This window comes from Grammomys surdaster, unplaced genomic scaffold (assembly GCF_004785775.1).
Source record: "Grammomys surdaster isolate TR1022 unplaced genomic scaffold, NIH_TR_1.0 227, whole genome shotgun sequence".
In the NCBI taxonomy this organism is placed as follows: domain Eukaryota; kingdom Metazoa; phylum Chordata; class Mammalia; order Rodentia; family Muridae; genus Grammomys; species Grammomys surdaster.
The window spans coordinates 654,687-678,322 of NW_021604672.1; the positions used below are offsets into that span (position 1 = coordinate 654,687).

Below are 23,636 nucleotides of genomic sequence, written 5' to 3' on the forward strand. Positions count from 1 at the left end.
CTCCTCCTCCTCCTCCTCCTCCTCCTCCTCCTCCTCCTCCTCCTCCTGCCTCTTCCTCTTCCTTCACCACTACCATCATCAAATTCCCTCTGAAATAAGTGGAACACTCAAAGGAATGCAGGAATATGACAACTCTTTCAAGTGACTTGATACCAGGTCCTTCTAGAGTGTTAGGGCCACCAACAGAATTACTGTGAAGATCATCAGGATTGGCATGTTGAGATGAAACCACTGATTATATATGTATATATTATGTATGCATATATTATGTATGTGTATATGATATATATGATATGTATATATGATATGTATGTATGATATACATAGTTTTCTTCATATATATTTTTTCTAAAGTCCCAAATCTTAATTTCTGGGGTAAAACATTTTCTAGCTGCTAGCCTCATTTTTGAATGTTATTTTCAGTTGGGTTATGGGATTGTCATGTTAAGACATAGTCCTTGGGTGTGGATACATGCATCTATTTGGATATCATCAACCCACAAGTCTCTGCAGACGTGTCCATGGCTTTGTTTCATGCTTAGCTCCTTCTAAATGCTAGGAAAGTACCCTATAGTTGGACTTTGGTGTTTTATGGTTTATTGCTAGAGCTTCCCCTGGACTTTCTAATTCAACTTGCATGAGCTAGTACTAAATACGGTAGTTTGACTACTAGTGTTAAAATGCCAGCAGCTAAGAAAAAACACACAGCTGAACTTTGCTATTTTATTGTTATCCCCATCCCTGCCCCAAATGCAGCACAGTCTTGTGAGTGAGATGAGCTTGAGCTGCTCCTGTTTGGTACTTGGTACCAGCATTCCCCTGGATTGCCAGGCCTGCTGTAACAATGAAGCTTATTCATCTATAGACAATATAGCCAGTGATACATGCTTAGGAGTCAGCACAGGGAGCACCTGTTTTACTCAATGCCAAAAATGGATTCAACAGGCTAAAAAGTTTACAAATCATTCAGGGGGGATTGTAAATTTTGGAATTAGACCTGTATTTTGGAAATTAAGAGTAATATGCTATTGGACAATCCGTTCAGCCTCTTTAGGCCACTACATTCTTATTTATGCAGTAAAGAGAGTAATCCTTAGCTTTTTGGATTTTATTAAAGTAGATATAATATATATATATATATACATATATATATATACATATACATATATATATATATATGTATATGTATATATATATATATATACACACACGCACCAGCATTGCAACTTTCATGATATATTGCCAGCAATAAGTGGTATTTCTACAAGTTATTATTGCTTTGATTTTTTTTTTAATTTAGGACAAAATATCCTATGAATATTAGTTAATGTCCTATTAATTTAGTAAAATATTTTAGAAGGAAATGATAAATGAACATATAGCACATGGCTTAAGACCCAGGAAAAATGTTATTAAATTAGCATTGGCAAGAATAGAAAATAGTTTTAGAGTTGGAGAATACACTATTTTCTATGGGTAATCCTGTTGTCATTGTTAAATGACCTGTGGACTAAAGCTTTGGCAGCCATAAGTATGGGGATTTTATTCTTCATACCATCTATTGTGACCCACGTGCAATGATTTGCCTTGGCTGTAATCACATGGGCCAATTCTTTATGTTCAAACTATTCCAGTAGGTCTGTGACCCAACCTGCTTTGACAGAGATGAGATCAAAACCGATGAGCATGCTGGGAAGAGTGACTGATAGGAGGAAACAGGGTAGAAGGAGAAAGCCAAAGAACCGGGGGATGGACTTGAAAGCACTGGCATGGAAAGCTAAAGTCACAAGACCAATGTTGAAAAAGCTAAAGACAAATCTAAAATCTAACAAGAAAGTGTGAGCTGGGAAGAGAATGGCAGTGCCAATTTGAAGTTTTTATTTATTTATTTTTAAATCTTTTTAAAAACAACAGGTAATGAAGTCACTGGAGGGTTAATGGTAGCCAGCCAGGGATGTAGGAAGCCTGGTTGGGAAGATGGTGATCATGGTGAGGGTAACTAAGATTGTAGTTGCCAGATGAAATAACCTGAATCAGTTCACATGGTAAGAGAGAAATAATATCTCTATTATTATCTCTATTGATTTCCCTTGGTGACTTAATGTCCTCACCACCCAGTCAGGCAAAGAGAGATGAAATGTTAGCTAGGACCTGTGGCAACCCTGCCGTCTGTCTGTGGGTCAAACTTGCAGAAAGACCATACCAGAGCAACAGGAAGCCAGAACATTTCATAAAGAAGAGAATGTCATATTAAGTTGTTCCAGAAAGTTCAAAATAATTTCAGAGATACCACACAAGTAGAAGCTACAATGATAGCATAAAGGACAAAGAATACTGAATGTCATCCCAAACATCAAGTTTCTGCTGTGGGTGGGAGTTTTGATGTCTTCTTAGTGTCTCAAGTATTTTGTTGATAAATCTCAGACCTGTAGCTACCATAGCCATGCAAGAGCTCCCTTAATATCTAGCCATCAAAATGAAAAATCTATCTACCTCCTATTCCTCTCCCCTCCAGCCCCCGATGCTGCACCAAAAGAGGTAGCCTTCATTTCCCTAAGGCCAATCTGTCCACTAATGCCTGTCATCCATCATCCCTGTCCTGCTAGGAGCATTATGTGAATTAACTTCTTACTGGCTTGCACTTTCAACTCCTCCCTCTGCTGACTTTTAGCACCTAATCGTTTTCAAGTCTCAACTTGGAGTCTCTGAGAGTTATTCAGTTACAGCTTAAAGTTCTTTGAGTGTTGCAGGCATCACTAACTCAACATGGCCAAAATGAACGCACCATTTCTCTCAAGGAACTTTCCTATTCATTGAGAAATGAACTCAACGAAAGTTCCTCAAGCTTTGGGACTGGCATTATAACCTGGCCCAATATCTAGGTAGAAATGCTGGCATTCTCTTAAATTCTGTAAACTCGCCATGATCAATAGATCCATCTTACTGGGTCTATTTTCAATGTACATTCTGCAATTGCCTTTTTTTGTCCTTCCTCTAGTTAAAACAGCATCATCTCTTGCTTGAATGGTTGTAAATGGCTACTAAGTATTTTCCCATGTTCTTGTTGCCTTTTAGACACCAAAGTGCTTGAAAATTTATGAACATTTGGGTTAATTCTTGGACATTCTTATATGAATACTTCCTAGAGATAAATATAAAACTGAAGTAGAATTTTAAATTATGTTCATAGAACTTTAAAAAAAAGAACAAGAGTTGTTTTAAGGCAAGTTTTTTTTCTATTAAATTCTATTTATTATTTATCTGGGGTGTGGGTGACCACATGCTTTGGTATTTGTGTGGAGATCAAAGAACAATTTTGTGGAGCCAGTTCTCTCTCTCAATTTTTACCTCGATCTAGAGGGTTGAGCCTAGGTCACCAGCATTTCACAGAAAACACTTTTACCATCTGGGCCTTTTCTCTGTCAATTGACTAAAGAAACCATGCCACCAAATCATTATTTTGAATATATTCCCCTCTTATTTGATTTTAAGATTGATCTTCACACCAAATTTCCAATACTACACAGAACTTAGGGACTACCATGTGGGTTCTTCAGCCCCAGATAGATTCTTTAGGGTTCCATTTACTAACTTTAGTTTCTTTTCTGCTGTTGTCTTCAGGTTTTCCAGAGCCCTTATCATTTGAGTTGAATGAACCAATTCTTCAGTTTGCTTCTCCCATGTCCTTCCCAGGGTTGACAACTGCCCTTGGCATCTTTTCAGACCTGGAACTCTATCTGTATGAAAATAGATTGTAAGTGCTTTTTAAAATAATCAATTACAGTCACATAAGAAACAACCTCAAACATGCCCAGCAAAACAAAAGAAACATACCATGACATTAGTGAGAGCCATATTTTTGCATAAGATTATAGGTGACATCTTTCCTCACTGTCCATTTTAAAACATAAATACCATTGTTTTTACATGGCAGAATCTTTGCTTTGGAAAAGGCATTTGTAGACACAATAAGGCCCACATGAATGAAATGTGATCGCAGGTAAACATGCAGGAGACAAAGGATAAGCGAAGACACAGACAGGCTTAGTGATTGCAGAAACAGATGGTAACCCAATAGCCCAGTCCACTTGGCCCATTACATACCAGATACTTCACTGTTCACAGCTCCAAAACCAGTGACTGATCTTTTACAGGTTATTTCTAAGAACTTGTGGGGAACTTAACACTTCTCAGGCAACTCAAGAATCATTTTGGGCTTGCAGTCATATATCACTATTTCCAGCTAATTCTTCAGTCTTACCTTTAAACTTACTAATGGAGCTTACATTAGAGAAAAATCGGGGAAGTCTTGTCCTAGAATTGGTATGGAATTCTTCTGATGACTATGGGTAGACCCTGTTAAATATAAAAGGCTGGCAGGATTTTCTAAAGCTAAGCCAAATTAGTGAATCAAATGGAAAAAGAAAAAAAAAACCCAAAATGTCTTAAGTATTTGTGCAGTCTCTAATTCTCACACAAATTTGCATATATTCAGACAAACTTAGGATAATTTTTATTTTATTCATTCATAAATCCATCCATAAATTGGTAAGTTTGGTGGCGGTGGAGTCTATGGAGAGTTATTGCCTCCGGCATTCAAACAAAGATAAATTCAGGAAGAGAGTTAAGGTGTGCTGAGTTGGAGGTGGCATGTGGGAGAAGTGTTTTTTTTTTTTTAAGTGGGGTGGTCTGGGAAGGTTTGTTACAGGGTGTATGAAAGTTATCTGCACATAGCTTTATGAATCCCCTTCCTGTTGCTTTCAGTAAAGCCATTCTTTTTATCTTCTGAGACTGATATCCTAGGCACAAAGACATGTCTGTATAGAACGAATTGACAAGAAACCTGAAACACCCTCCCCTCTTTTTTTTTCCATCTAGAATTCAATGTCCAATGAACAGACTCACCCAAATGTCATCCTGTGGTGATGTCAGTGAATGAATGCAGTTATGCATATGGCCATTAGTCATTTTTCTCCTGTGCTTTCTACAGCTGACTATGAGCCTGCCGAAGATGAGGAGAGAATGGTTTCTTCATTCATCTTGGTAGCTTTTTTGCCTAATGAAACGTCTGATGTCCAGTGATCACCAGTTCCATAAACAAATTTGAGAAGGAAATAAGCATTAGGTCAAACAGATCACCAGAAGAGTCCCCAATGACCTCATTTATGCACCCCACTGTCCAAAGTGGATAATGCTTTACAGCATGGTGGTCTGTGTTTCTCAAGGTCCTGTGATGGATGAACTGGCATCAGACACCGGCTCTATGAAGTAAGGTGGTTCTGTCTCTCCAACAGGGACACATTCCATAACCAACTCTAAGATGTTTCAGACCCCATTTGCCCCATGACATTCTCTTACTTCTATGACTGATAATTGTCCTTCTTTCTGAGATGGTGTGAAAGAATAATGCCCTTCATACTAGATTAGGAAATGGTGTGGTGACAGCTCATGTCATTCATATCCAGGGGAGTCATATGAGAAAAAGGGAGCCCAGAAGTAAGTTTTACTTTATTGTGAGGACCTTGCTCCTAGGAAAGATGTGGTAGTTCAGATTAAATTGTTGAGTCTCTATGAATCCCATAAGCTTATTTATATAAATAGAGAATAATAGTTGGTGCCTCACAGCTTCAGTATGAAGATCTAGTCAATAAAGCTGGGTAAGATTAAAGCTTCTGTACTTACTGCCTCAGGAGGTTGTTCAATAAACAATAATGCTTTTTACTGTTGTGGTGGTTTGAAGGTGAATGGCCCCATGGGCTCTTATGTTTGAATGCTTGGTCGCCAGTTGGTGGAACTGTTTGGGAATGATTAGGAAGTGTGGCCTAATTGGAGAAGGTGTGTCACTGGGGGTGGGATTTGAATTTCCAAAAGGTCACACCGTTCCCGGTTACCTATCTTGCCACCTATAATTGTGGATCAGGATGTGGTCTTAGCTACTGCTCCAGCAGCATACATGACTGCCGCCGTGCTCCTCGCCATGACAGACCCTCTGGAACCATGAGCCTCAAGGAATGTTTTCTTTTATAAGTTACTTTAGTCATAGTATCTCTTAACAGCAATAAAACAGTAACTAAGGCAACTACTCATAGTAATAACGTTACTATTAGCAAGTTTAGGAAAGATTTTGAATTTTTGCATATAGGTGTTGAACATTTACATGATCAATGAGGATGATGCTCATAACTCTAGTTGTATTTAAAATTGTATGTCCCTAAATATATCTGCAATGTCATTAAACTAAGTAAAGGGTGTGGTATTCCTGAATGCCTTATTATGTAAGAATATGAAGAATGTGTAAGATATTATTTTAAAAATTGTTTAGCTGCAGAAAGGAATGCCATTTAAGATGGAGCCTCTGTGGTCTCAGATCACAGTGCATTTTAAGGAACACTCCATCCGGGTATTTTATTCTCCTGGACATTAAGATCATCTGTCAACTTGATACTTTTCTTGTAGAAAATACAGTCTATTGGGTGGGGAAAGATAGAAAAGCAGTTCCTTGATGTGGTCTAAGTCAGATCTTTTCTTCTTGTTCTTTTAGAGCGTTCTTGAAGTATAATTAGGAAGGAACATAGACTATCAAAGGGTGAGGACCACCGGCTCATACAGATATGGAGATAATCTGTCTGCTGCTGGAAATGTCTCCAGATTTTTGACAACGGCTAAAGAACCATGGGGTCCAACGGCCTCGGGAAAGCAGCGACACTAGATGAACTTCTCAGCACATGCATTGAGATGTTTGGTATGAACCTTTCCTCTTTGGTCCCTTTGTGCTTCTTGATGCTGGCACTTGTTTCCATTCATATGCTTCTGTTCATATGCAGATTCTTTATGGAATAGGCTTCAGTGTCTGCCTCTTGATGTCTGAGGGCAGACCTACTCTATCATTGGCCTGTGTTTCTTTCTCTTCACTGGCTACAGCTCATATTCCAGACAAACTACCACTCATTTCTGGAACATTCCTTCTGTCATTTTTTTACTTCTATCTCTTTCTTCTTCTCTCGTTGGAATTCTCTTTGAGGCCATCTGTTATCATGCTAGATATTAATAATTCCTAATAAACTTTCAGAAGTGGTGCTTACTTCTCCCATCTCACTTCCCAGTGTATGGTCTCATGAATATAGTCCATGCCACACTGATGACTGTCTTCTTTGACTCATGTATCTCTGTTTGTGTATGCTGCACAATATACTATAATCTTCATTTGTATATCCCGCGTCTACCACAGCTATGAGACTTTGTTTTGCTGTTAGTCTATTTTATCATTGATCATTGAAATCACACAAGATAACTTTGTTTAATCAATTTAACAGTTTAATTTGTTTAATTGATAGAAAGCAGAGGTAAACCAGAGTAAGGCTATTGGATAAAATACAAAATGACTGTGGCCAGCAAAGTGGCTCACCTCTTAGCACAGGCAACCCTGATGGTCTGAGATTGGTCTCCAGTGCTCACATAGTAGAAGGAGAGAACCAGTTCCCAGAACCTGTTCTCTGACCTCCACACACACATGATCTACCCTCACTCCCATAAATAAATAAGTAAGTAAATAAATAAATAAATAAATAAATGCAAGATGATTGCTCACATTTGAATTTCAGATAATCAACATTTTTTTGATATGCTTCAAATATTCCAAGGCCATACTTGTTCTGACAACTTAATCATTTTTTACTTTCAATTCAAATTTACCTGAATGTCCTCAACTTATATTTGCTAAATTTAATCAATTGTAAAGCAGAAGAATGGTGACACTCATCTGCCTTAGTCTGCAAGGAAATAACAACAAAAGTATGAAGTAATAAAGACAGTCGACTTTGGGACTGGGGAGATGGCTCGGCAGTTAAGTGTGCATGGTGCTCTTAAGGATGACAGAGCTCAGTTCCTAGAAAACATGTCTGATGGCCCACAATTGCCTGCAACTCCCACTAATGCCTCTGGCTTCACGTGCACGTACCCACTCCTGTACACATAATTAAAAATGTTAAAAATAAATCTTACAAACTGTAATGGGGGCTTAGGGGACATTGTTGACACTGTGATATTAAAGGGAGAAAAGATTAACCTGGGCATCTCTTCACCCCTCTTTGATTTCCCACAGATGACAATGGAGAATTGAATGACAGTTACTTGCCCAGAATTGTGCTACTGATGCACCGATGGTATTTATCTTCCACTGAATTGGCAGGAAAACTCCTCTGCATATATCTTTTCAACGGCTGTGTGATGTTTTTAGTCACAAATCAAGTTCTGTTCTATTTAGATAGAGTGTCTGTCTAAAGCAAGTAGATTGAGGTAAATAAAGTCTTATTTAGTTATCCAGATGTTTTGAGGTTATATAGATGTTAGATGAGACATCTGGATGATGGACCAAATAGTTGACTAAATACTGGGTGTTTGGCTGTGCTTGAAGACATCAGTAAGACATGAAATGGAATAGGACTTGTAGGCTGAGAGTTCCTAACTCATCCTTGACATTTTGGGTGATAGTGTAATGAAAGAATTTTTAATACACTGACTCAGGACCTAATATTTTCCTTCCATGATAACAAAACCTAGCTAACTTTTTACATTTCCTCTTACTGATAAGACACAGAGAATATTCTAGAACAGTGGTTCTCAACTATCCTAATGCTGAAACATTTTGTTTTTCCCCTGTAATTTGTTAATTGCTGATAAGTTTTGGCTTTATTGACAAAAGCAAACAAACCAAAAATCTGTACAAGACTGAAAATTAAATTTTCACATAGTTGAAAAAAATCCCATTTTTGTAGAAAGAGCAGTTCTTTACTGATGTTTGTGAATAATATGGTCCTGAAAATGATTAAAAGGTGCATGGATGATAATGCAAGCAGTCTTACAATATCAAGTGGTTTATTTACTAAGATCTGTGTGTGTTGTATAATCTCTAAGTGTGTTCTTATGTCTCTGCCTTGTACTATCCAGGATGCTCTGTATCGCTGAGAGCACATGCTGGAAAGGGCGAGGAGCCCAGGACTTAGAAAGTCTTCCCAAGCATTCTTGCTTGCCAGGGCTACATAAGCCAAGCAGGGATCAAGCCTGTCCTCTCCACATGTCTTCCTTCCATCTTCCTATAACCTTAAGGGATAAGGGGATGTTAGAGAGGGTAAGGAGACACTCACCCTGAATGGAGAGCCTTGGAAGTGAGCACGATCTCTGTGTCCATTGGTCCAGGCAGAATGTAGGGGAGGAGGAGGGAGTTAAGCACTTGAGCCTTACATGGCCCACTGAGTTCATCTGCAAACAGCACTCATTCTTAGTGAGCTTGCCAATGCATGAAACACAAATGCAGAGGGCTATTTGGGCATCTTCAAGCATAGTGTGGGAAATTTCAGATCATATGAAAGTTGAAGACTGACATTTTCCTCTGCAAATTCTTTACCTACTCCAGGCTCACTAATCCTCACTACAATAGGAATATTTGTTAACAGAGAACCAGTGAATAGACTTACGAACAAATAATACAGCTCTAATATTAACATACTTGAACAGGACACTTTTAAATAGCAGTGAGATGAAAGTACTTGTTATATACAAAACCAATCCTAAATGCAAAATCTTTTTTAGCTACAATGGTGCTTCTCGGTACTATCAATTTTGAACTATGTATACTTTGCAGTGTACTTGTAACCAGCTTGTGGTTGTTGGTTGGCAAGTACTCGGGAAAGATACAACTAGCTTGCAAATGACTTTTGCACCAGACCAAAAGTATATCCCAGAGCATTCAGAAGCCAAATTTGACTACTCAGTGATGGCATGCTCACAGCCCACTTTCATGCCCATTTGACTATCTCCAGGTTGAGTTCACATCATCCACAATTTTGAAACCCAAACATTTCATATCTTGGATTTTTTAACAAATTTCATAATAGCTGTACTTACACCATAAGATGTCAATAAAAATGGCACCCAAGTCTAAAAATACACTGTTTTGAATGAATGTACCTTTGACTATGGAATCACATTATAGTCAGGAGTAGAGTTTCTTCCATGTGATTCTGTTGGCTCTCCAAAAGTTTCAGAGTTTGGGGTATTTTGCATTTCAAGGTTTTGGATTAGAGGTCCTTAACCTGTAACTCAAATGTTGCCTGGGATTCATGTAAATTATTGGAGCAGTGTAGGCTAGGCACATACAAAGAGAAGACGTGTAAATATTTTCTTAACTACCCTACGTATCGGAATGCCAGTGGAGAAAGCTCTGATGAGTTCCGACTGAAGATCTGCTATTTCATGAGGTAAATACACATATAGATTTAATTTCTCATAGCTTTGGGTTCTGGAATTGTCAACAAATCCTGTTTTTCCTAAATAGCCAATACTTCTCCCTGTCTTTGTAACTGTTAGTTCTTCTCTGTTGTTGGTGAGTAGCATAAAATTTATCTTATGGACTAGAGATCAAGTAAGGGCTCATGCCTTAGGGAGTAAAACCAGCTCACAGATCTGGTAGATGCAGTGTTTTCTACTCCTTCAACATATATATTACTGTAAACTGGGAGGGGACTTCCCTAAGCTATGTATGTAGTAAGTCAGGAAAAGTTTGGGTTTGCAGGATCTTGGTTCTTGAAAGAGCAGAAAGACACACATTAGGATTGCTGGGGATAGGAGCTGTCAACTTGGAACTATGGTACTCGTTTCAGTATTATATTCAATTTATAAAATAGTCACCAAATGTGGTCCAAGTGAAACCTTCCAGCTGTCAAAAGTCCTTTCTACACCTTTCAGGTACTGGATTCTGAAATTTCCTGCAGAGTTTAATTTGGATCTTGGTTTGATTCACATGACCGAGGAGTTCCGGGAAGTAGCTAGTCAACTAGGATATGAAAAACACATCAACCTCATGGACATATCCAGCGTGTAAGAGTGGCATGAGTCTTTTGATCTTTGTGGGTCCATTGCTTTGGGAAAGGGGGAGTAATGACCCTGCTTGACAGGAATCACTACTGTTCTAGATGGAAGCTCCTTCTTTGGAGACAGCCTGGCTACAATGAACACAGGGATATCAGATACTATCTATCTCTTCAAGCTGCAGTTTGTTTGTAAAATGGCACAGTACCTCTGTTTTAAAAGTATACAAGAGAGCACAAGAAAACATTTGGCACATAGTGGATGCTGAGTACTCTGTTCTTGAATCTGAATTTAGTCAATGTCTCCTATGCCCTAGCTACTCAGATAACCACACGCATTTCTCCTAGGAGTCCATCAGAAAACAGTCTTGGGTTCTGCCTAAGCCTTCTGGATTGGAATCTATATCTTAACAAGATCCCCTTATGATTCATACTCTTCTTCAAGTCTAAGAAGCTCTTTACCCCAGTGCTTCAGAGGTTCACCAGAGGTTCCACAAATGCTGACCATGGTTGTATCACTGACTAGTTATTTCATTAGGTAGTTAATAGTAACTAGACTCATTTAAGACAGATCAGCTAGCTCTGCCAGGGAAAGTGTTTTGATGCTAGGTGTGATTGCCCATATTACAATTGTATATTCTATCCCAAGCTGGTCTGAAAATTATTATGTAGCCCAAGCTGTCCTTGAATTTTTGATGATTTTTCCTGTCTTGGCTTCTTAAGTGCTAGGATTACAGATGTAGTCAAATATACATATTTCTTGCCTTAGGGATTCTCTTTGCTTGGAATGTTTCTTCCAGACTAATTGTTAATGAATGAAGCACAATTCACCAGGGATGCTTGTTTACAATGTCTGTCATTCAGATTCATTTCTAGTAAATCAGTGTCTCTGGAAGTGAGATACAGGCCTTTGTCTTCATAATGAGGTTTTCAGATAATCCATACAATGCTCAGGTGTGATGAACAAAACCATGGTTGTTTCCAAGCTCCTTGAATCACCCTCTATATGCTAACAAACTTCTGAATTTATAAGCCAGACCTGACACCCTCTTTATAGTTCAGATCTTGCCTGGTCACAAGGAGTACAAAGTAAGAGAGATTCAGGATGAATCAGGGCAAGCTTACCGTGCCAAGACAAAACAACTCTAAGTCATTTGGCAAAGGGTGGGTGGGTTTTCTCTTCAAACATGGAGGACAAGGTATGTATTTTCACACAAGCTCCTGGCAGTAGGCCAAGAGTTAGTCAGTAGGTTAATATCTTCCACCTAGTGAAATGCATTTTCAGCACGCTGACCAGACTTGTTCTTCTTTCACAGTCCTTCCTATGACTGGATGAGGAGAGTCACACAGAGGAAAAAAGTATCAAAAAAGGGGAAGGCTTGTCTCTTATTTGACCATCTGGAGCCCATTGAATTGGCTGAGCACCTCACTTTTCTGGAACATAAATCTTTTAGAAGGATCTCAGTAAGGAACTTGACGGTTATTCTTCCAAGGGTAACAAGCAATGTGCCAACTTTCCCAAGAGCTATGTGTTCATACTCTCAAGTGTTGGCAGCCTCTGCCACTGGGCTCTGTTGGAAATGTGCCCTCAATTCACAAGAACAATCCCTTTTAACCAAATATAAATATTATCCTGTCTTTAATTTATGGTTCAGGAGCTATATTTCTGCCGATATGTTCAATGTCTCCTTTCATAGAATTAAAGCATGATTTTTCTAAATATTCAGCAGAGGCTTAACCATTTTAGGTTTATTTAGTTTGAGTGACTTCCTCCAAGTGAACAGTTTTGCTGGGCCTTTTATTTATGGCGGTGAGGTTTGGGAGTGAGTTAACTTATTTTGGTATCTCTACAATGCCTAACTATGAAAATAGGTTGAGAATTAAGAATTGTAGGCTTTGAGGAGATCTCAACATTACATGGCCTCTTTCACAGAGATGGAAGTCCTGACTTAGACTTTCCTCCCTGCGTGTCTTGATGGACCCTCATTCCCCTTCTATATTTCTTTTGCTTTCTGCTCTCCTTCCTTCCTCAGCTACAGTCTTGTCAAACCACCCTTTGTCATGATCTACTTCTTTATAGTGTTTCCATCTGCTGGTTACTTTGACATGTCTTGTAAGCTCAGGTGAAATCATCCCTTTCCAAGGACCCTGACATAAATTGCACCATTGCTAGGAAGCAAGATGATTTTTGACTAGAACACTTCTTTCCTTTTTTTTTTTTTTAAGCAACCTTACTTTATTTTTTCTTATCTCCCTTACCCCTTGAAATACTACAAGCTTATTGTTTTTGTAAAGTATTATATTCCATCCATTTCCTGTTCCTTAGTGTGTGCCATTGTATCTTAAATGTGTTTGTCCTTTGGGGTCACTAGTAAAACTGAAAATGGAAACCTTAGATATTTTTGGTAGGAAATACTGATCCTGTCTGATTCATTAATTTTCCCAGGATAATGGCCTATGTGGATCTTAGGGTTCAGTACTCTTGGAATTCTCTGGAATATAACTTTGAATTTCTCTCCTTCTTCTCCCTCCTTTAAAGCACTGTGATTTGTGTGTTTATATTTGAATTTTTAAATGTAGTAAAATAGCCCATTAGAGGCACATAGGTATTGTACTTGAAAGAAACCTTTATAAATAAAAAATGGAAGAAATCACCACATGGTTAGGAAAGGCTAGCTCACTGCTTTTATCGAACTGTGTAATGTCTGATTTTGTGAAAACTCCATTATAGCTCAGAATCTTTCATTCTTTCTTTGCCAGTTCACAGATTATCAGAGCTATGTCATCCATGGCTGCCTGGAGAATAACCCGACATTGGAGAGATCTATTGCTTTATTTAATGGAATCTCTAAGTGGGTCCAGTTGATGGTTCTTAGCAAACCAAGTGCTCAACAAAGGGCAGAAGTCATCACAAAGTTCATCAATGTAGCACAGGTTTGCCCTCAACATAATCAGACCTGGGTTTGGGGATTCTGTATGTTCATTAATTGTATTGAGAAAAGTTGTTGAGGAGATTGATGTTAACAGTAGTCAGTACCGGACTATATTAAACCGTGCATAGATATCTAATGAACAAACCATATTCCTCTCACATAGCAAGATCGCTTGTAAAAGGCAATGCTTAGAAGCATTTAATTGTGTTAATGTGAAATGAGTGGTATTGTATTTTTAGAGAATTCAACTTTCATCATCTTAAACTGATATGTGTTTCCTCCATAGATTCTTGTTATTAAAACTGTGCTTGTATTCACCTGTAACTTGGAAAATTCAAAATAATTTTTAAAAAGTCCTTACCAAGTATTGGTGTTAATGGTTTTTTTTGTTTGTTTGCTTGGTTTTTTTTTTTTCAGAAACTCCTTCAACTAAAAAATTTTAACACCTTGATGGCTGTGGTTGGTGGCCTTAGTCACAGCTCCATTTCCCGACTCAAAGACACCCATTCTCACCTCTCTTCCGAAGTTACAAAGGTACCATGGATTTTTATCTGAATTCCAATTAGGCAGTTTAGATTGCTGAAACATGCTCTGATATACGCCAGTATTACATAAGAGGGTAACATTTTTAATCTTAAACCAATGCCAAGTTATAGATAGGTACAAAATAGAGAAGGAATAGCCCTATTGGCCGAGCCTACATATACAATCAGATTGCTGCTGGTGGTGTTACCATACGAATGTTCTGGCCAGGCTGGTGAGATGGCTAAGTAGGTGAGGATGCTTGCTATCAACCTGGTGACCTGGGTCTGATCCCTAGAACTCACATTGTGGAAGGAAAGAAGTTATTCCTCACAGTTATCCTCTGATTGGTGTCTGTATGATGAGCCATGCATTAGCCCGCCCAAATAAATAAATAAATAAATAAATAAATAAATAAATACAGAAAGAAAAAAATGTCCTAACCGAAGATGAATATATTATAAATGTCACCAAATATTTATTTGGTGCTTGCTATGTGATCGCCACTCTGATAAAAGTGAAATATACAAGATGAGTAAAATAAATACCAGAGCCTCTGAAATGAATTCACGGATGCCTACGCTAGTTGCAACATTGTGGCTCATGGGAGATGCAGAGGAAGGGGAAGCAGGAGGTCTTATATAGAAATATTCAGAGTCATAACTGAGTTGTCACAAACAAAGGCATGTACCTTTAAAAGCCAGTTCACTGATACTAGTAATATAATAGGTATTCTCTGCTATATTAATTTACAGACCAAATCAAATAAACATTTTATTTGCTGAGTAGAAAGAAATATTTTCCCTCATACTAACACTTGGCTGTAGTGGCAGTAGGGTGTGTACTGCTTTAACCTTAAAGACGTTAAAAAAATCTAAATTGGTTAAATAATAAAGCAAGCTATTGTCTGAGAACCTTGGCAGTCCAGTGGCAGAGCGAACTCCAGATGTGCCTGTACCAGAGCCTGGCTCAGTCGCTTCGCCTTCTGAATATCAGGGGGTTGTAGCTGCTTTCGTTCATTTTTAGTTTTTGTTTCTTTGCCTTTTTTGCTGTTATTAGCCTGCCTTCCCTCTTGATTGGGCTTTGGGGAGCAACCGGACAAAAACTACTCTTATTCTTGAAAGACTTCTCATTTTCACTCTGCCCTCATTAATTAGAGACCCTCTTTGAATATGTTTTGGCCATCTCAAGTCATATGATGGCCATCCTGGGCCAATAGCAGTTATCTGAGAAACATAATGTATTGATTGGCTTAGTCCTCTCTCTTCCTAGACTGTTTACAAACAAAATAGGTGGTAATTCCCTTGAGCTTACTGCAGAGCCCATCCTAGGTGCTGGAGGTAGAAACAGCTCATGAGTCATGTGGAATGCTATTGGGAAGGGCGGATGGTGTGGGGTGGAAAAGTCTAGCTTTAGACTAGACTTTTTTAGAAAGTCTAGCTGTTGTTCACTAACCAGCCAAGATTATCTATACAAACACAGGGCAAATAAGCCAGAGAAGTACCATTATTTGGCCTCTGGCTCTACCCTCACCTCAAGTATAATGGGACTCACTATAAGTTTTATTTTTTCTTAAGTTTTATACTACATTTCAAATAAAAGGCAAAAAGAAAATTTAAGTTGTACAGAATAAAAGGCTTAGGGCTTATACTGTATATTTATAAATTATATATTTGAGGGATGGAGAGATGGCTCAACTGTTAAGAGCTCTTGTTGATCTTTCAGAGGATGTCGATTTGATTCCCAGTAACTGCATGGTGGCTCACAACTGTCTGTAGTTCCAGTACCAAGGATCTAACAGCCTCCTCTAATATCCACAGGCACTAGACCAGGCAGGCATGTGCATGTGCTGTACACACACACACACACACACACACACATACACACACACAGAGCACTCATACACATAAAGTAATACCCACACACACACACACACACACACACACTCAACACAGTCACATTCACCCTTTTATTGGGAAATCTAAATATCCAGCTCAGTGCAGCTTTTCCTACCTCGCACTGTCCCAGATTAAACTTCAAGTGACTTTCTTGGAACCACGAGAGTACTGTAAAATGCTACATGCTTGCCTTTGTGAACTGTAATTTCTCATGACTCTCAGAATCCTAAGCATATGTGACTCCATTTAGCAGCTCACAGACAAGCAGAGATACAAGATAATTTCTGTGTTGTTGCAAGATGGAGCAGGCTGTCCAAGTGAGAGCCAGGCCCAGTGCATTTTTCTGATTCTCTTGGTTGATAGCTTCCTGCACGCTGGTACAGCTGATACTCCTCCCTGTAGCTGAGGAATTCCAAACCACATATTCCAGAATCTGGGAGCGGACAGGGGAGAAAGTTGCCATTTGAAAATTGTCCTTTTCCATCTCTTCCCAGAACTGGAACGAAATGACAGAGTTGGTCTCCTCCAATGGCAATTACTGCAATTACCGCAAGGCCTTTGCCGACTGTGATGGCTTCAAGATCCCCATCCTTGGCGTGCACTTGAAAGACTTGATAGCGGTCCATGTCATTTTCCCAGACTGGATGGAAGAGAACAAAGTGAACGTTGTGAAAATGCACCAGCTTTCTGTTACCCTGAGTGAACTGGTCTCCCTGCAGAACGCCTCTCACCACTTGGAACCTAACATGGATCTGATCAACCTACTCACCGTGAGTCCCAGGGGCCAAACATGTACTAAACAGTACTGCATCGTATTTCCAGTGCCATAGAAAGATATGTTGTGACAATTCACTTTAAGAAGGAGAGTAATTTAGGGGTCAGTCCACGATAAGGAGTCTAGTCTCAAAGGATGAGGCAAACAGAAACGTACGTCCATAGTGAGCATGACTTGAGACTGTAGCCTCGTGGCCAATACATGTTCCTTTTTCAGGAGGAGCCTAGTCTCTGCCCACGTGTACCTCTTCTAGAGGTTTTTAGTCCCTAAGAGCCACTTTATCCCATTACTCTCCCTCAGCAAACTTGGCCAACTAATCAGCTCCTTCCTTATGCCCCCAGGTCCTCTGCTTCTATTTTGACTGAGAATTCAAAGACTCCGTCTTTATTCTTAATTTAAAACTTTTTATTTTGTATAATGTTTATGTGTGTTCATGGTGGGAGGAGGAAGAGGGAGAGGCAGGGAGAGACTTGAGTGTACCACAGAAATAAGGTGCAGGTGAAAGGACAACTTTGTAGAGCTTGTCTTCACTTTCCACCTATATATAGATTGAAGGCTAAAACTCGGGTTGTCATTTTTGTGTAAGGAGTTCCTTTATCTGCTGAATCATCTTGCTGACTCCTTGTTTTTTGTTTTAGTTTTCTTTTGTTGTAATTTTGTTGGTGGTGGTGGTTGTTTTAGACTGTGTTTTGTGGCTTAGCTTAGGCTAGACTTGAACTTGTGGCCCCTGACCTTTTAGTCTCTCAAGTGCTAGGATTCTAGCTGTGGGCCACTGAAGGGTTATTGGGGTCCCACATCTGCTCTGCCACAGGGCTTGACCACTCAGGGAGGCAGGACATCGGACTGCACTTACCCCACACTGTTCTACAGGAGCCGAAGGACACCACTCTGGGGATGGGGGAAACGAAGTCTGAAGTGTAGGACAGCCAGAGCTGGCTTGGGGGTCCCCAGGCCTGCGATGAGGCTGGGGCCAACTGGTTCTCAGGCTTTTGGGCACCCAGGCACAGCTGGAAGCCACGGAATAGCTGACAGCAAAGTTGGGGCTGAGGAGAAAAAGAGGAGAGCTCCAGCTGGATCCTTCATGGAGGAGTCCTTGGCTTGTCCGCAGGTGGCTGGCTTGGCTTGGTTGTCATGGCTGGAGGCACAGAGAGGCCTGGTATGGAAGATTAGACGGAGGCTCTGTAGGCCAAGGCCTTCTTTATGGATCCCCACAGTGGATCCCGATGAAAGAGACAGTCCATGGTTTTAAGGTATTTATTAGCATGGTGGAAAGTGGATGAGTAAAACTATACCCCACTTCTTAGGGCGGGCCTGAGGTTAAATACCTTTTTCAGGGAGGAGTGTCTGGGAAGGAAAGATTAATTGGCTAAGCCCTTCAGACCTTTAGGTACCTCATTAATATGGAGGCCTGGCTTGAGCCTATGCGACCTATGGTCATGTCTTCTACCTGTGGAGGGACTTGGGGCATTGCCCTTACATGACTGATGGCCACAAATATATGGAGGGCTATGGCCTCGTGTCAGGAGCCTATTGTCTCGGAACCAGGCAAAATGTCTGCTGTTCCTTTAGGGTCACCGGGGTTTCTAGCCTTAGCTCAACCAGGAACCAGGCTGCATTTCACGGTCCTACAGGCCACCATGTTCTGCTTTTTAAAGATTTCATCTTTCTAGAGCATTCTTTGTTCTCTTTGAAAGCAGTAATGAATCTGCTGTGCTTTCCCCTGTAACTGTAGACGGCATTGCTCTGCATTAGACTCATTATTTCGTCTGTTCATGTGCTTTATTTAGCACATGCCCAGCCACTCCCACAGTACCTGGCACAGTTAAGATTAAACTCAGGAGACAAAGTGAATGCCGTGAGTGTGGGTGTCAGACAAAATGTCTGACATCCTTTCGTCACCTGCCACTCTGATTGATTATCTATTTATTTATTTATTTTGGCACTTGTGACAGATTGTTTGGATGGTCTTCGGGTCTAGAGTATCTAGACACAACAGGTGTATAGAAGACATCTTCCATTATATCTTGTTTTCTGAGGAGGAAGGAACATAAACAAATTCTCTTACCCTTGCTTAAACAAGTGAAGGTACAACTTCCCTCTTTGCCTTCATAACAGTGTGTAGCATCTGAAACTTGACTGCTGTGATGAACTGCATAGTTTTCTTTTGATGACCATGGAGTGGGGGGAAGGGGGAAGAAAATGAAGGCAATAACTCTTCTTAAGCTCTGGCAGCCTAAATCACCTAAGACTGCTGCATTGGAATACGAACCTGGTTCCCAGACTGCATACCCACTAATTATTATCAAAGGACACATCTCTAAGTAGAATGTTAATATTAGCTATACTCTTAGTATGAAGTTGAAGTGGTCAACACACAGATCTCTTGGGTTTGTGTGATTAAACAATAAACACAAAGACGTTCTTCATTGGGGAATCACCTCACAATAATTCAAACACCTGCATTGATTAATCATTTGCCATGTAAATATGTTTCCATGAATCAGTGCCCAGGGTTGTAGCCACAATCAGACAACAAACCACAGGACAGACAGATGATGTCTGAAGAGAAGAACTAGTGTGGTCCTCAGTTTCAACTGTCTGCTTTCAGACTGTGCTTTTACCCAGGAGTATAACTTTATAAGGCAGGTGCCTACATTTGGGCAATGTCTAAACACCCAAAAGACAATGAAAAGGTAGGGAAATTAAGTTTGAGTCTTGAGTTTGAGTTTTAAGTGCATAAAGCAAGGGAAAGGTCTCTCCATGGTAGAGTACCTGCCTAGCATGCCCAAGGCCCTGGTTCAACCCCAAAGCAAGCAAGCGAGCAAGCGAGCGAGCGAGAAAGCAAGCAAGCAAGCAAGCAAGCAAGCAAACACAAAACCTAAATGCACCAAGCCACATTATCAAAAAGATATTAAGAAAAGTTCTGAAAAAAAATTTCTAATGGAAGTTCAGTGGTAAAAATGGAAACTTGAATTTAAAAAATAAAAGCTAAGAAGCAATTCTTTATTTGTTAGGGAAAACAAATGAAAAAATAATGATGCCAATGTATTCCCAGCTCTGTTTTTAGGAGAACTAAGGGACAATTTAGAAGCTACTTAGCATCATATTTAAGCCTGCATAGCCCAGAGTGATAGCAAAAATCCTAGGCGAAAACTCCTGACCTTCAGGTGGCACCTGTGCTAATCAGTCCTGACTATGCCTTTTTCATCATGCTTCTGTGGTCATATATGAGCTGCACATTTCTGTGACTCTAGAAATACAGAATGGCAAAGCCACGAAAAGAAGGAAATATTTCTGTGATAATGGCCATGGCCCACTGATTAACCTGGACAGCACAGGCTTACAGAGCAGTCACAACATCTAAGCCAGTTTCTTCTTACATTTAAGGCCATCCTTTGCTCCCCACAATCAAGGACAAGGTTTATTACACACAAAGGCACATTAATGTTTTTCTGATGTCATGTTGAAGGTAATGTCCTCAACATGAGTCCTGAGGAAACTTATGTGTTCATTTATGAAACACATACATGTTTGAATTAGAACCACATGATTGCAGCTATCTGAGTCACAAAAGAATGTTAAAAGTTAATAAACAATTATTAAACAGCTATTCTGTGCATAAGGCTGGCTACCAATGCTGGAACTTTCCATGACCACTGGTTCACATGACACCTTCCACATCCTTCTCCCTGGTAAATTCTCACATAGGTCCTATAATAAATCCTGGGAGGTGGAGGTGGAGGTGGGGGATAGAAAATGTCATACCACCTCTGTCCCTTCCTTTCTCAAAAATGAAGGATGTGAGATTTATAAATGTCTCCAAAGTTTAAAAATGAAAAACTTCTGGATACAAGGTTTGGGAACTCTCTCCCTTGGGTAAGAAATTAGTCAGCATTTGTCACTATAACAAATACCCAGCATAAATCAATTTATTGAAAGAAAAGGCTTATTTTGGCTCAGCCTGTTAACAGTTGGCTTCGTTGCGTTGGTCCTGTGGTAAAGCTGCGTATCAGTGGGGTAACACGTGGCAAAACAAGATCACTCATCCCATGGCTGGGAAGTGGAAAGTGAAGAGGCATGCCTGAGCTCCCACAGTCCCCTTGGAGGCATGCTCTCATGATTTAAAGACTTCTCTCTGGGCTTCACCTCTTAATTCCCCGCCACATCACAAAAGTACTGAGCCACTGAACAAGTTTTTAACATATGGGCCTTTGAAGAACCTTTAAGATGTAAGTTAATAGTGATGGCTGACATTGGGTGGACATCTGCTCTCTACTGTGGGTGTATTAAAAACATAATTCATTTTGTGTCAGTACAAAATTAAACAATATTTTTCTTCAACTCTTTCCACTATTTATTTAGAGAATAAAATTTATGAGGAAAAGATCATGTCCCTCTCTCCATGTGTCCTTTGTCCCCTTGAAACACATAGGTTAGGTGAAGAGCGGGAAAACATAGCATCACGCTGTAGGGATTTAGACTGTTCTCCCTTTCAGGGTGGATCTGGAGACAGGATCTCCCTTTGAGACTCCCGTTCACATGAGTTCTCAAGGCTAATGCCTCTGTTTCATGATATATAAAACAGACAAATTCTTTTCGTGGTATTTTTAGCTCCTTCAGTTACTTTTATCATTTTGAGCTCATGCAAATAGCTGGAAAGCCCCTATGCTTTTACAGACTTGTTTTTAGAAAAAAAAATGAAGAGAAGAGAGAGAAGGAGGAAGAAGGAGGAGGTGGTGGAAGAGAAATAAAGGAGAGGATGATTTGATAAATTGAGGAGAGTAAATAATTTGATGGTCAAGTGTGTTTTATTTTCTAATAAGCAAATCTTAATATGAAATCTAATGCTACAGCCACCTGTGCTGACAGGATTGAAGGGTAAATGCAACAGATAATGAATCAGAAAGTTGCCCAAAACCATCGGGGACAAAATATGTTAGACAAATTTGGTCATATTATTTAAAACTGGAAGGTAGGCAGGGAAAATCCTTAGGTCCCCACCAAGATCTGAGAGAGGAAACAGGGTTGAGGGGGCAGGGCAGATACGGTATCAGTGGTCCTGGGGGACAGTTTTCTGTTCACAGATAAGCAGCGTGACATGTGGCTGCTACATTGCCTAGGTGCCAAACCTGCATCTGTGAGCTTCTAAGCAAAGCCAGTGGAATGAATATGCATTAGTTCACTTAAATCTTCACCAAGGTCCTGGGTGGAGAGCTATTACTGATCAGTAAGAAATGAAGATGCTTAATCACTTGCTCAGGATCACAGCATTGATAAGTAGAAAGAAGGCATTTAAAGAAGACCAAATTATGCGTCAGTCTTTGCCCATTTGTCATGGGAAAATACCCAACAAGGATACTTGTAGGAGCATCTCATGGACTTTGTAAAGGTTTGAGGGCATTTCTGGTTGAACATCTTGGAGTTGCTGTTACTTCATCTGAGGATGCTGGCACCAGTCATCCTGGGACTTGGATATCACAAGCCTCAGAGGCAAGTCAGGAGGAGGGATCATGCTTGTCAAACAAAGCAGGGGCTGACTCCTGATAACAAGGAATTTGAAAGGAAGACTGCATTTAGCATTCTCTTCATTATTTACGGAAGCTTCTCCATGCAAGGCCTCAAACTGAAACTGAGGCAAAAAGGACAGATGTCCTGTCCACTGCCCAGAGATTTGTCTCTTTGGTGATTCTAGATCCTAAAGAGTGCGTAATAGTAACCATCACAGGTCCCAATGTGTCCATCAAATACCCTTTTTGTGCATCCTATTTCACTCTTTTGAGTAACTTCCTGGTTCCTACGGCATTTGTGACATGTGTGACTACTCTTTAGAGAAAGGTAAACACAGTGTCCATTCTTAGCAACCAGGATTTTCAACATCTGGGAAGATTTGGGGACCATTTTATAGCAATGTCAACTTTACTCTTCTTAAGAAAGAAGTTCAGGTAACAAAGTCAGCCTTCTCTTCCTTTCATTCCTTCCTGTTCACACTACCTCCTGAGTCTCTCCTGATCGTTCTGTCTCCAGGGGTCCCTGTGTGTGACGATAATAGTAATAAATAAGCATACACCAATAACAATATCGTATAGCATTCGTGAGACAGTCCTGACTGCTGAGTCCTTGTGAAGTACTTTGAATGTATTCTTTCCATAGTCCTCACTGAAGTCTAGTTTGGTGGAAGCTTGTATAGTTATTCACATTGTGCAGACATAGAATTTGAATATTAGAGCACACATGCCTTGTTCAGCGCTCCAGAGTTCACCAATGTCAAGTTCAGGTTTGATCGGTAGCTCCATTTGCATTTGCATTTACTCACCTCCTTCCCAGAATAAGTCCTGTAACCTTTGGAGTGGGGTAGCGCATTTCATACTTAACAGGCATGGATGGGAACACAATTTGTTTTTATTGTTCGTTTTAATTCTGTTTGTTCAAGTTAACTGCCAGACTTTTGAGGACAAAAAGCTACTTTTTGTACTTGAGTATCACCAAGACTTTGCACAGTGTTCTGAAAACAATAGGATCTGGGACAATTTATTCTTTAATTTCATGGTTCTTTAATCAGGTCTGTACTATGTACCTCCAGATTATAAAAATCTCTCTCTCTCTCTCTCTCTCTCTCTCTCTCTCTCTCTCTCTCTCTCTCTCC

General features: G+C 39.9%; 1 protein-coding gene across 5 annotated transcripts in view; it reads left to right on the plus strand.

Moving 5' to 3' along the window:
• The window catches only part of Rasgrp3 (RAS guanyl releasing protein 3), a 94,693-nt gene that overhangs the window by 50,647 nt on the left and 20,410 nt on the right, over positions 1-23,636 (plus strand). For 3 of the 5 annotated variants that reach the window (XM_028773426.1, XM_028773424.1, XM_028773428.1), the window contains exons 2-9: positions 6,542-6,742; positions 8,102-8,204; positions 10,194-10,256; positions 10,744-10,875; positions 12,182-12,329; positions 13,626-13,799; positions 14,216-14,332; positions 16,713-16,988. In XM_028773426.1, coding sequence (XP_028629259.1) covers positions 6,673-6,742; positions 8,102-8,204; positions 10,194-10,256; positions 10,744-10,875; positions 12,182-12,329; positions 13,626-13,799; positions 14,216-14,332; positions 16,713-16,988 — 1,083 coding nt within the window. In that variant the 5' untranslated portion in view covers positions 6,542-6,672. Of the gene's footprint in view, positions 1-3,621; positions 3,755-5,249; positions 5,269-6,541; positions 6,743-8,101; positions 8,205-10,193; positions 10,257-10,743; positions 10,876-12,181; positions 12,330-13,625; positions 13,800-14,215; positions 14,333-16,712; positions 16,989-23,636 lie in introns of those variants that run through there. The other 2 variants (XM_028773425.1, XM_028773427.1) reach the window with 2 other exon arrangements.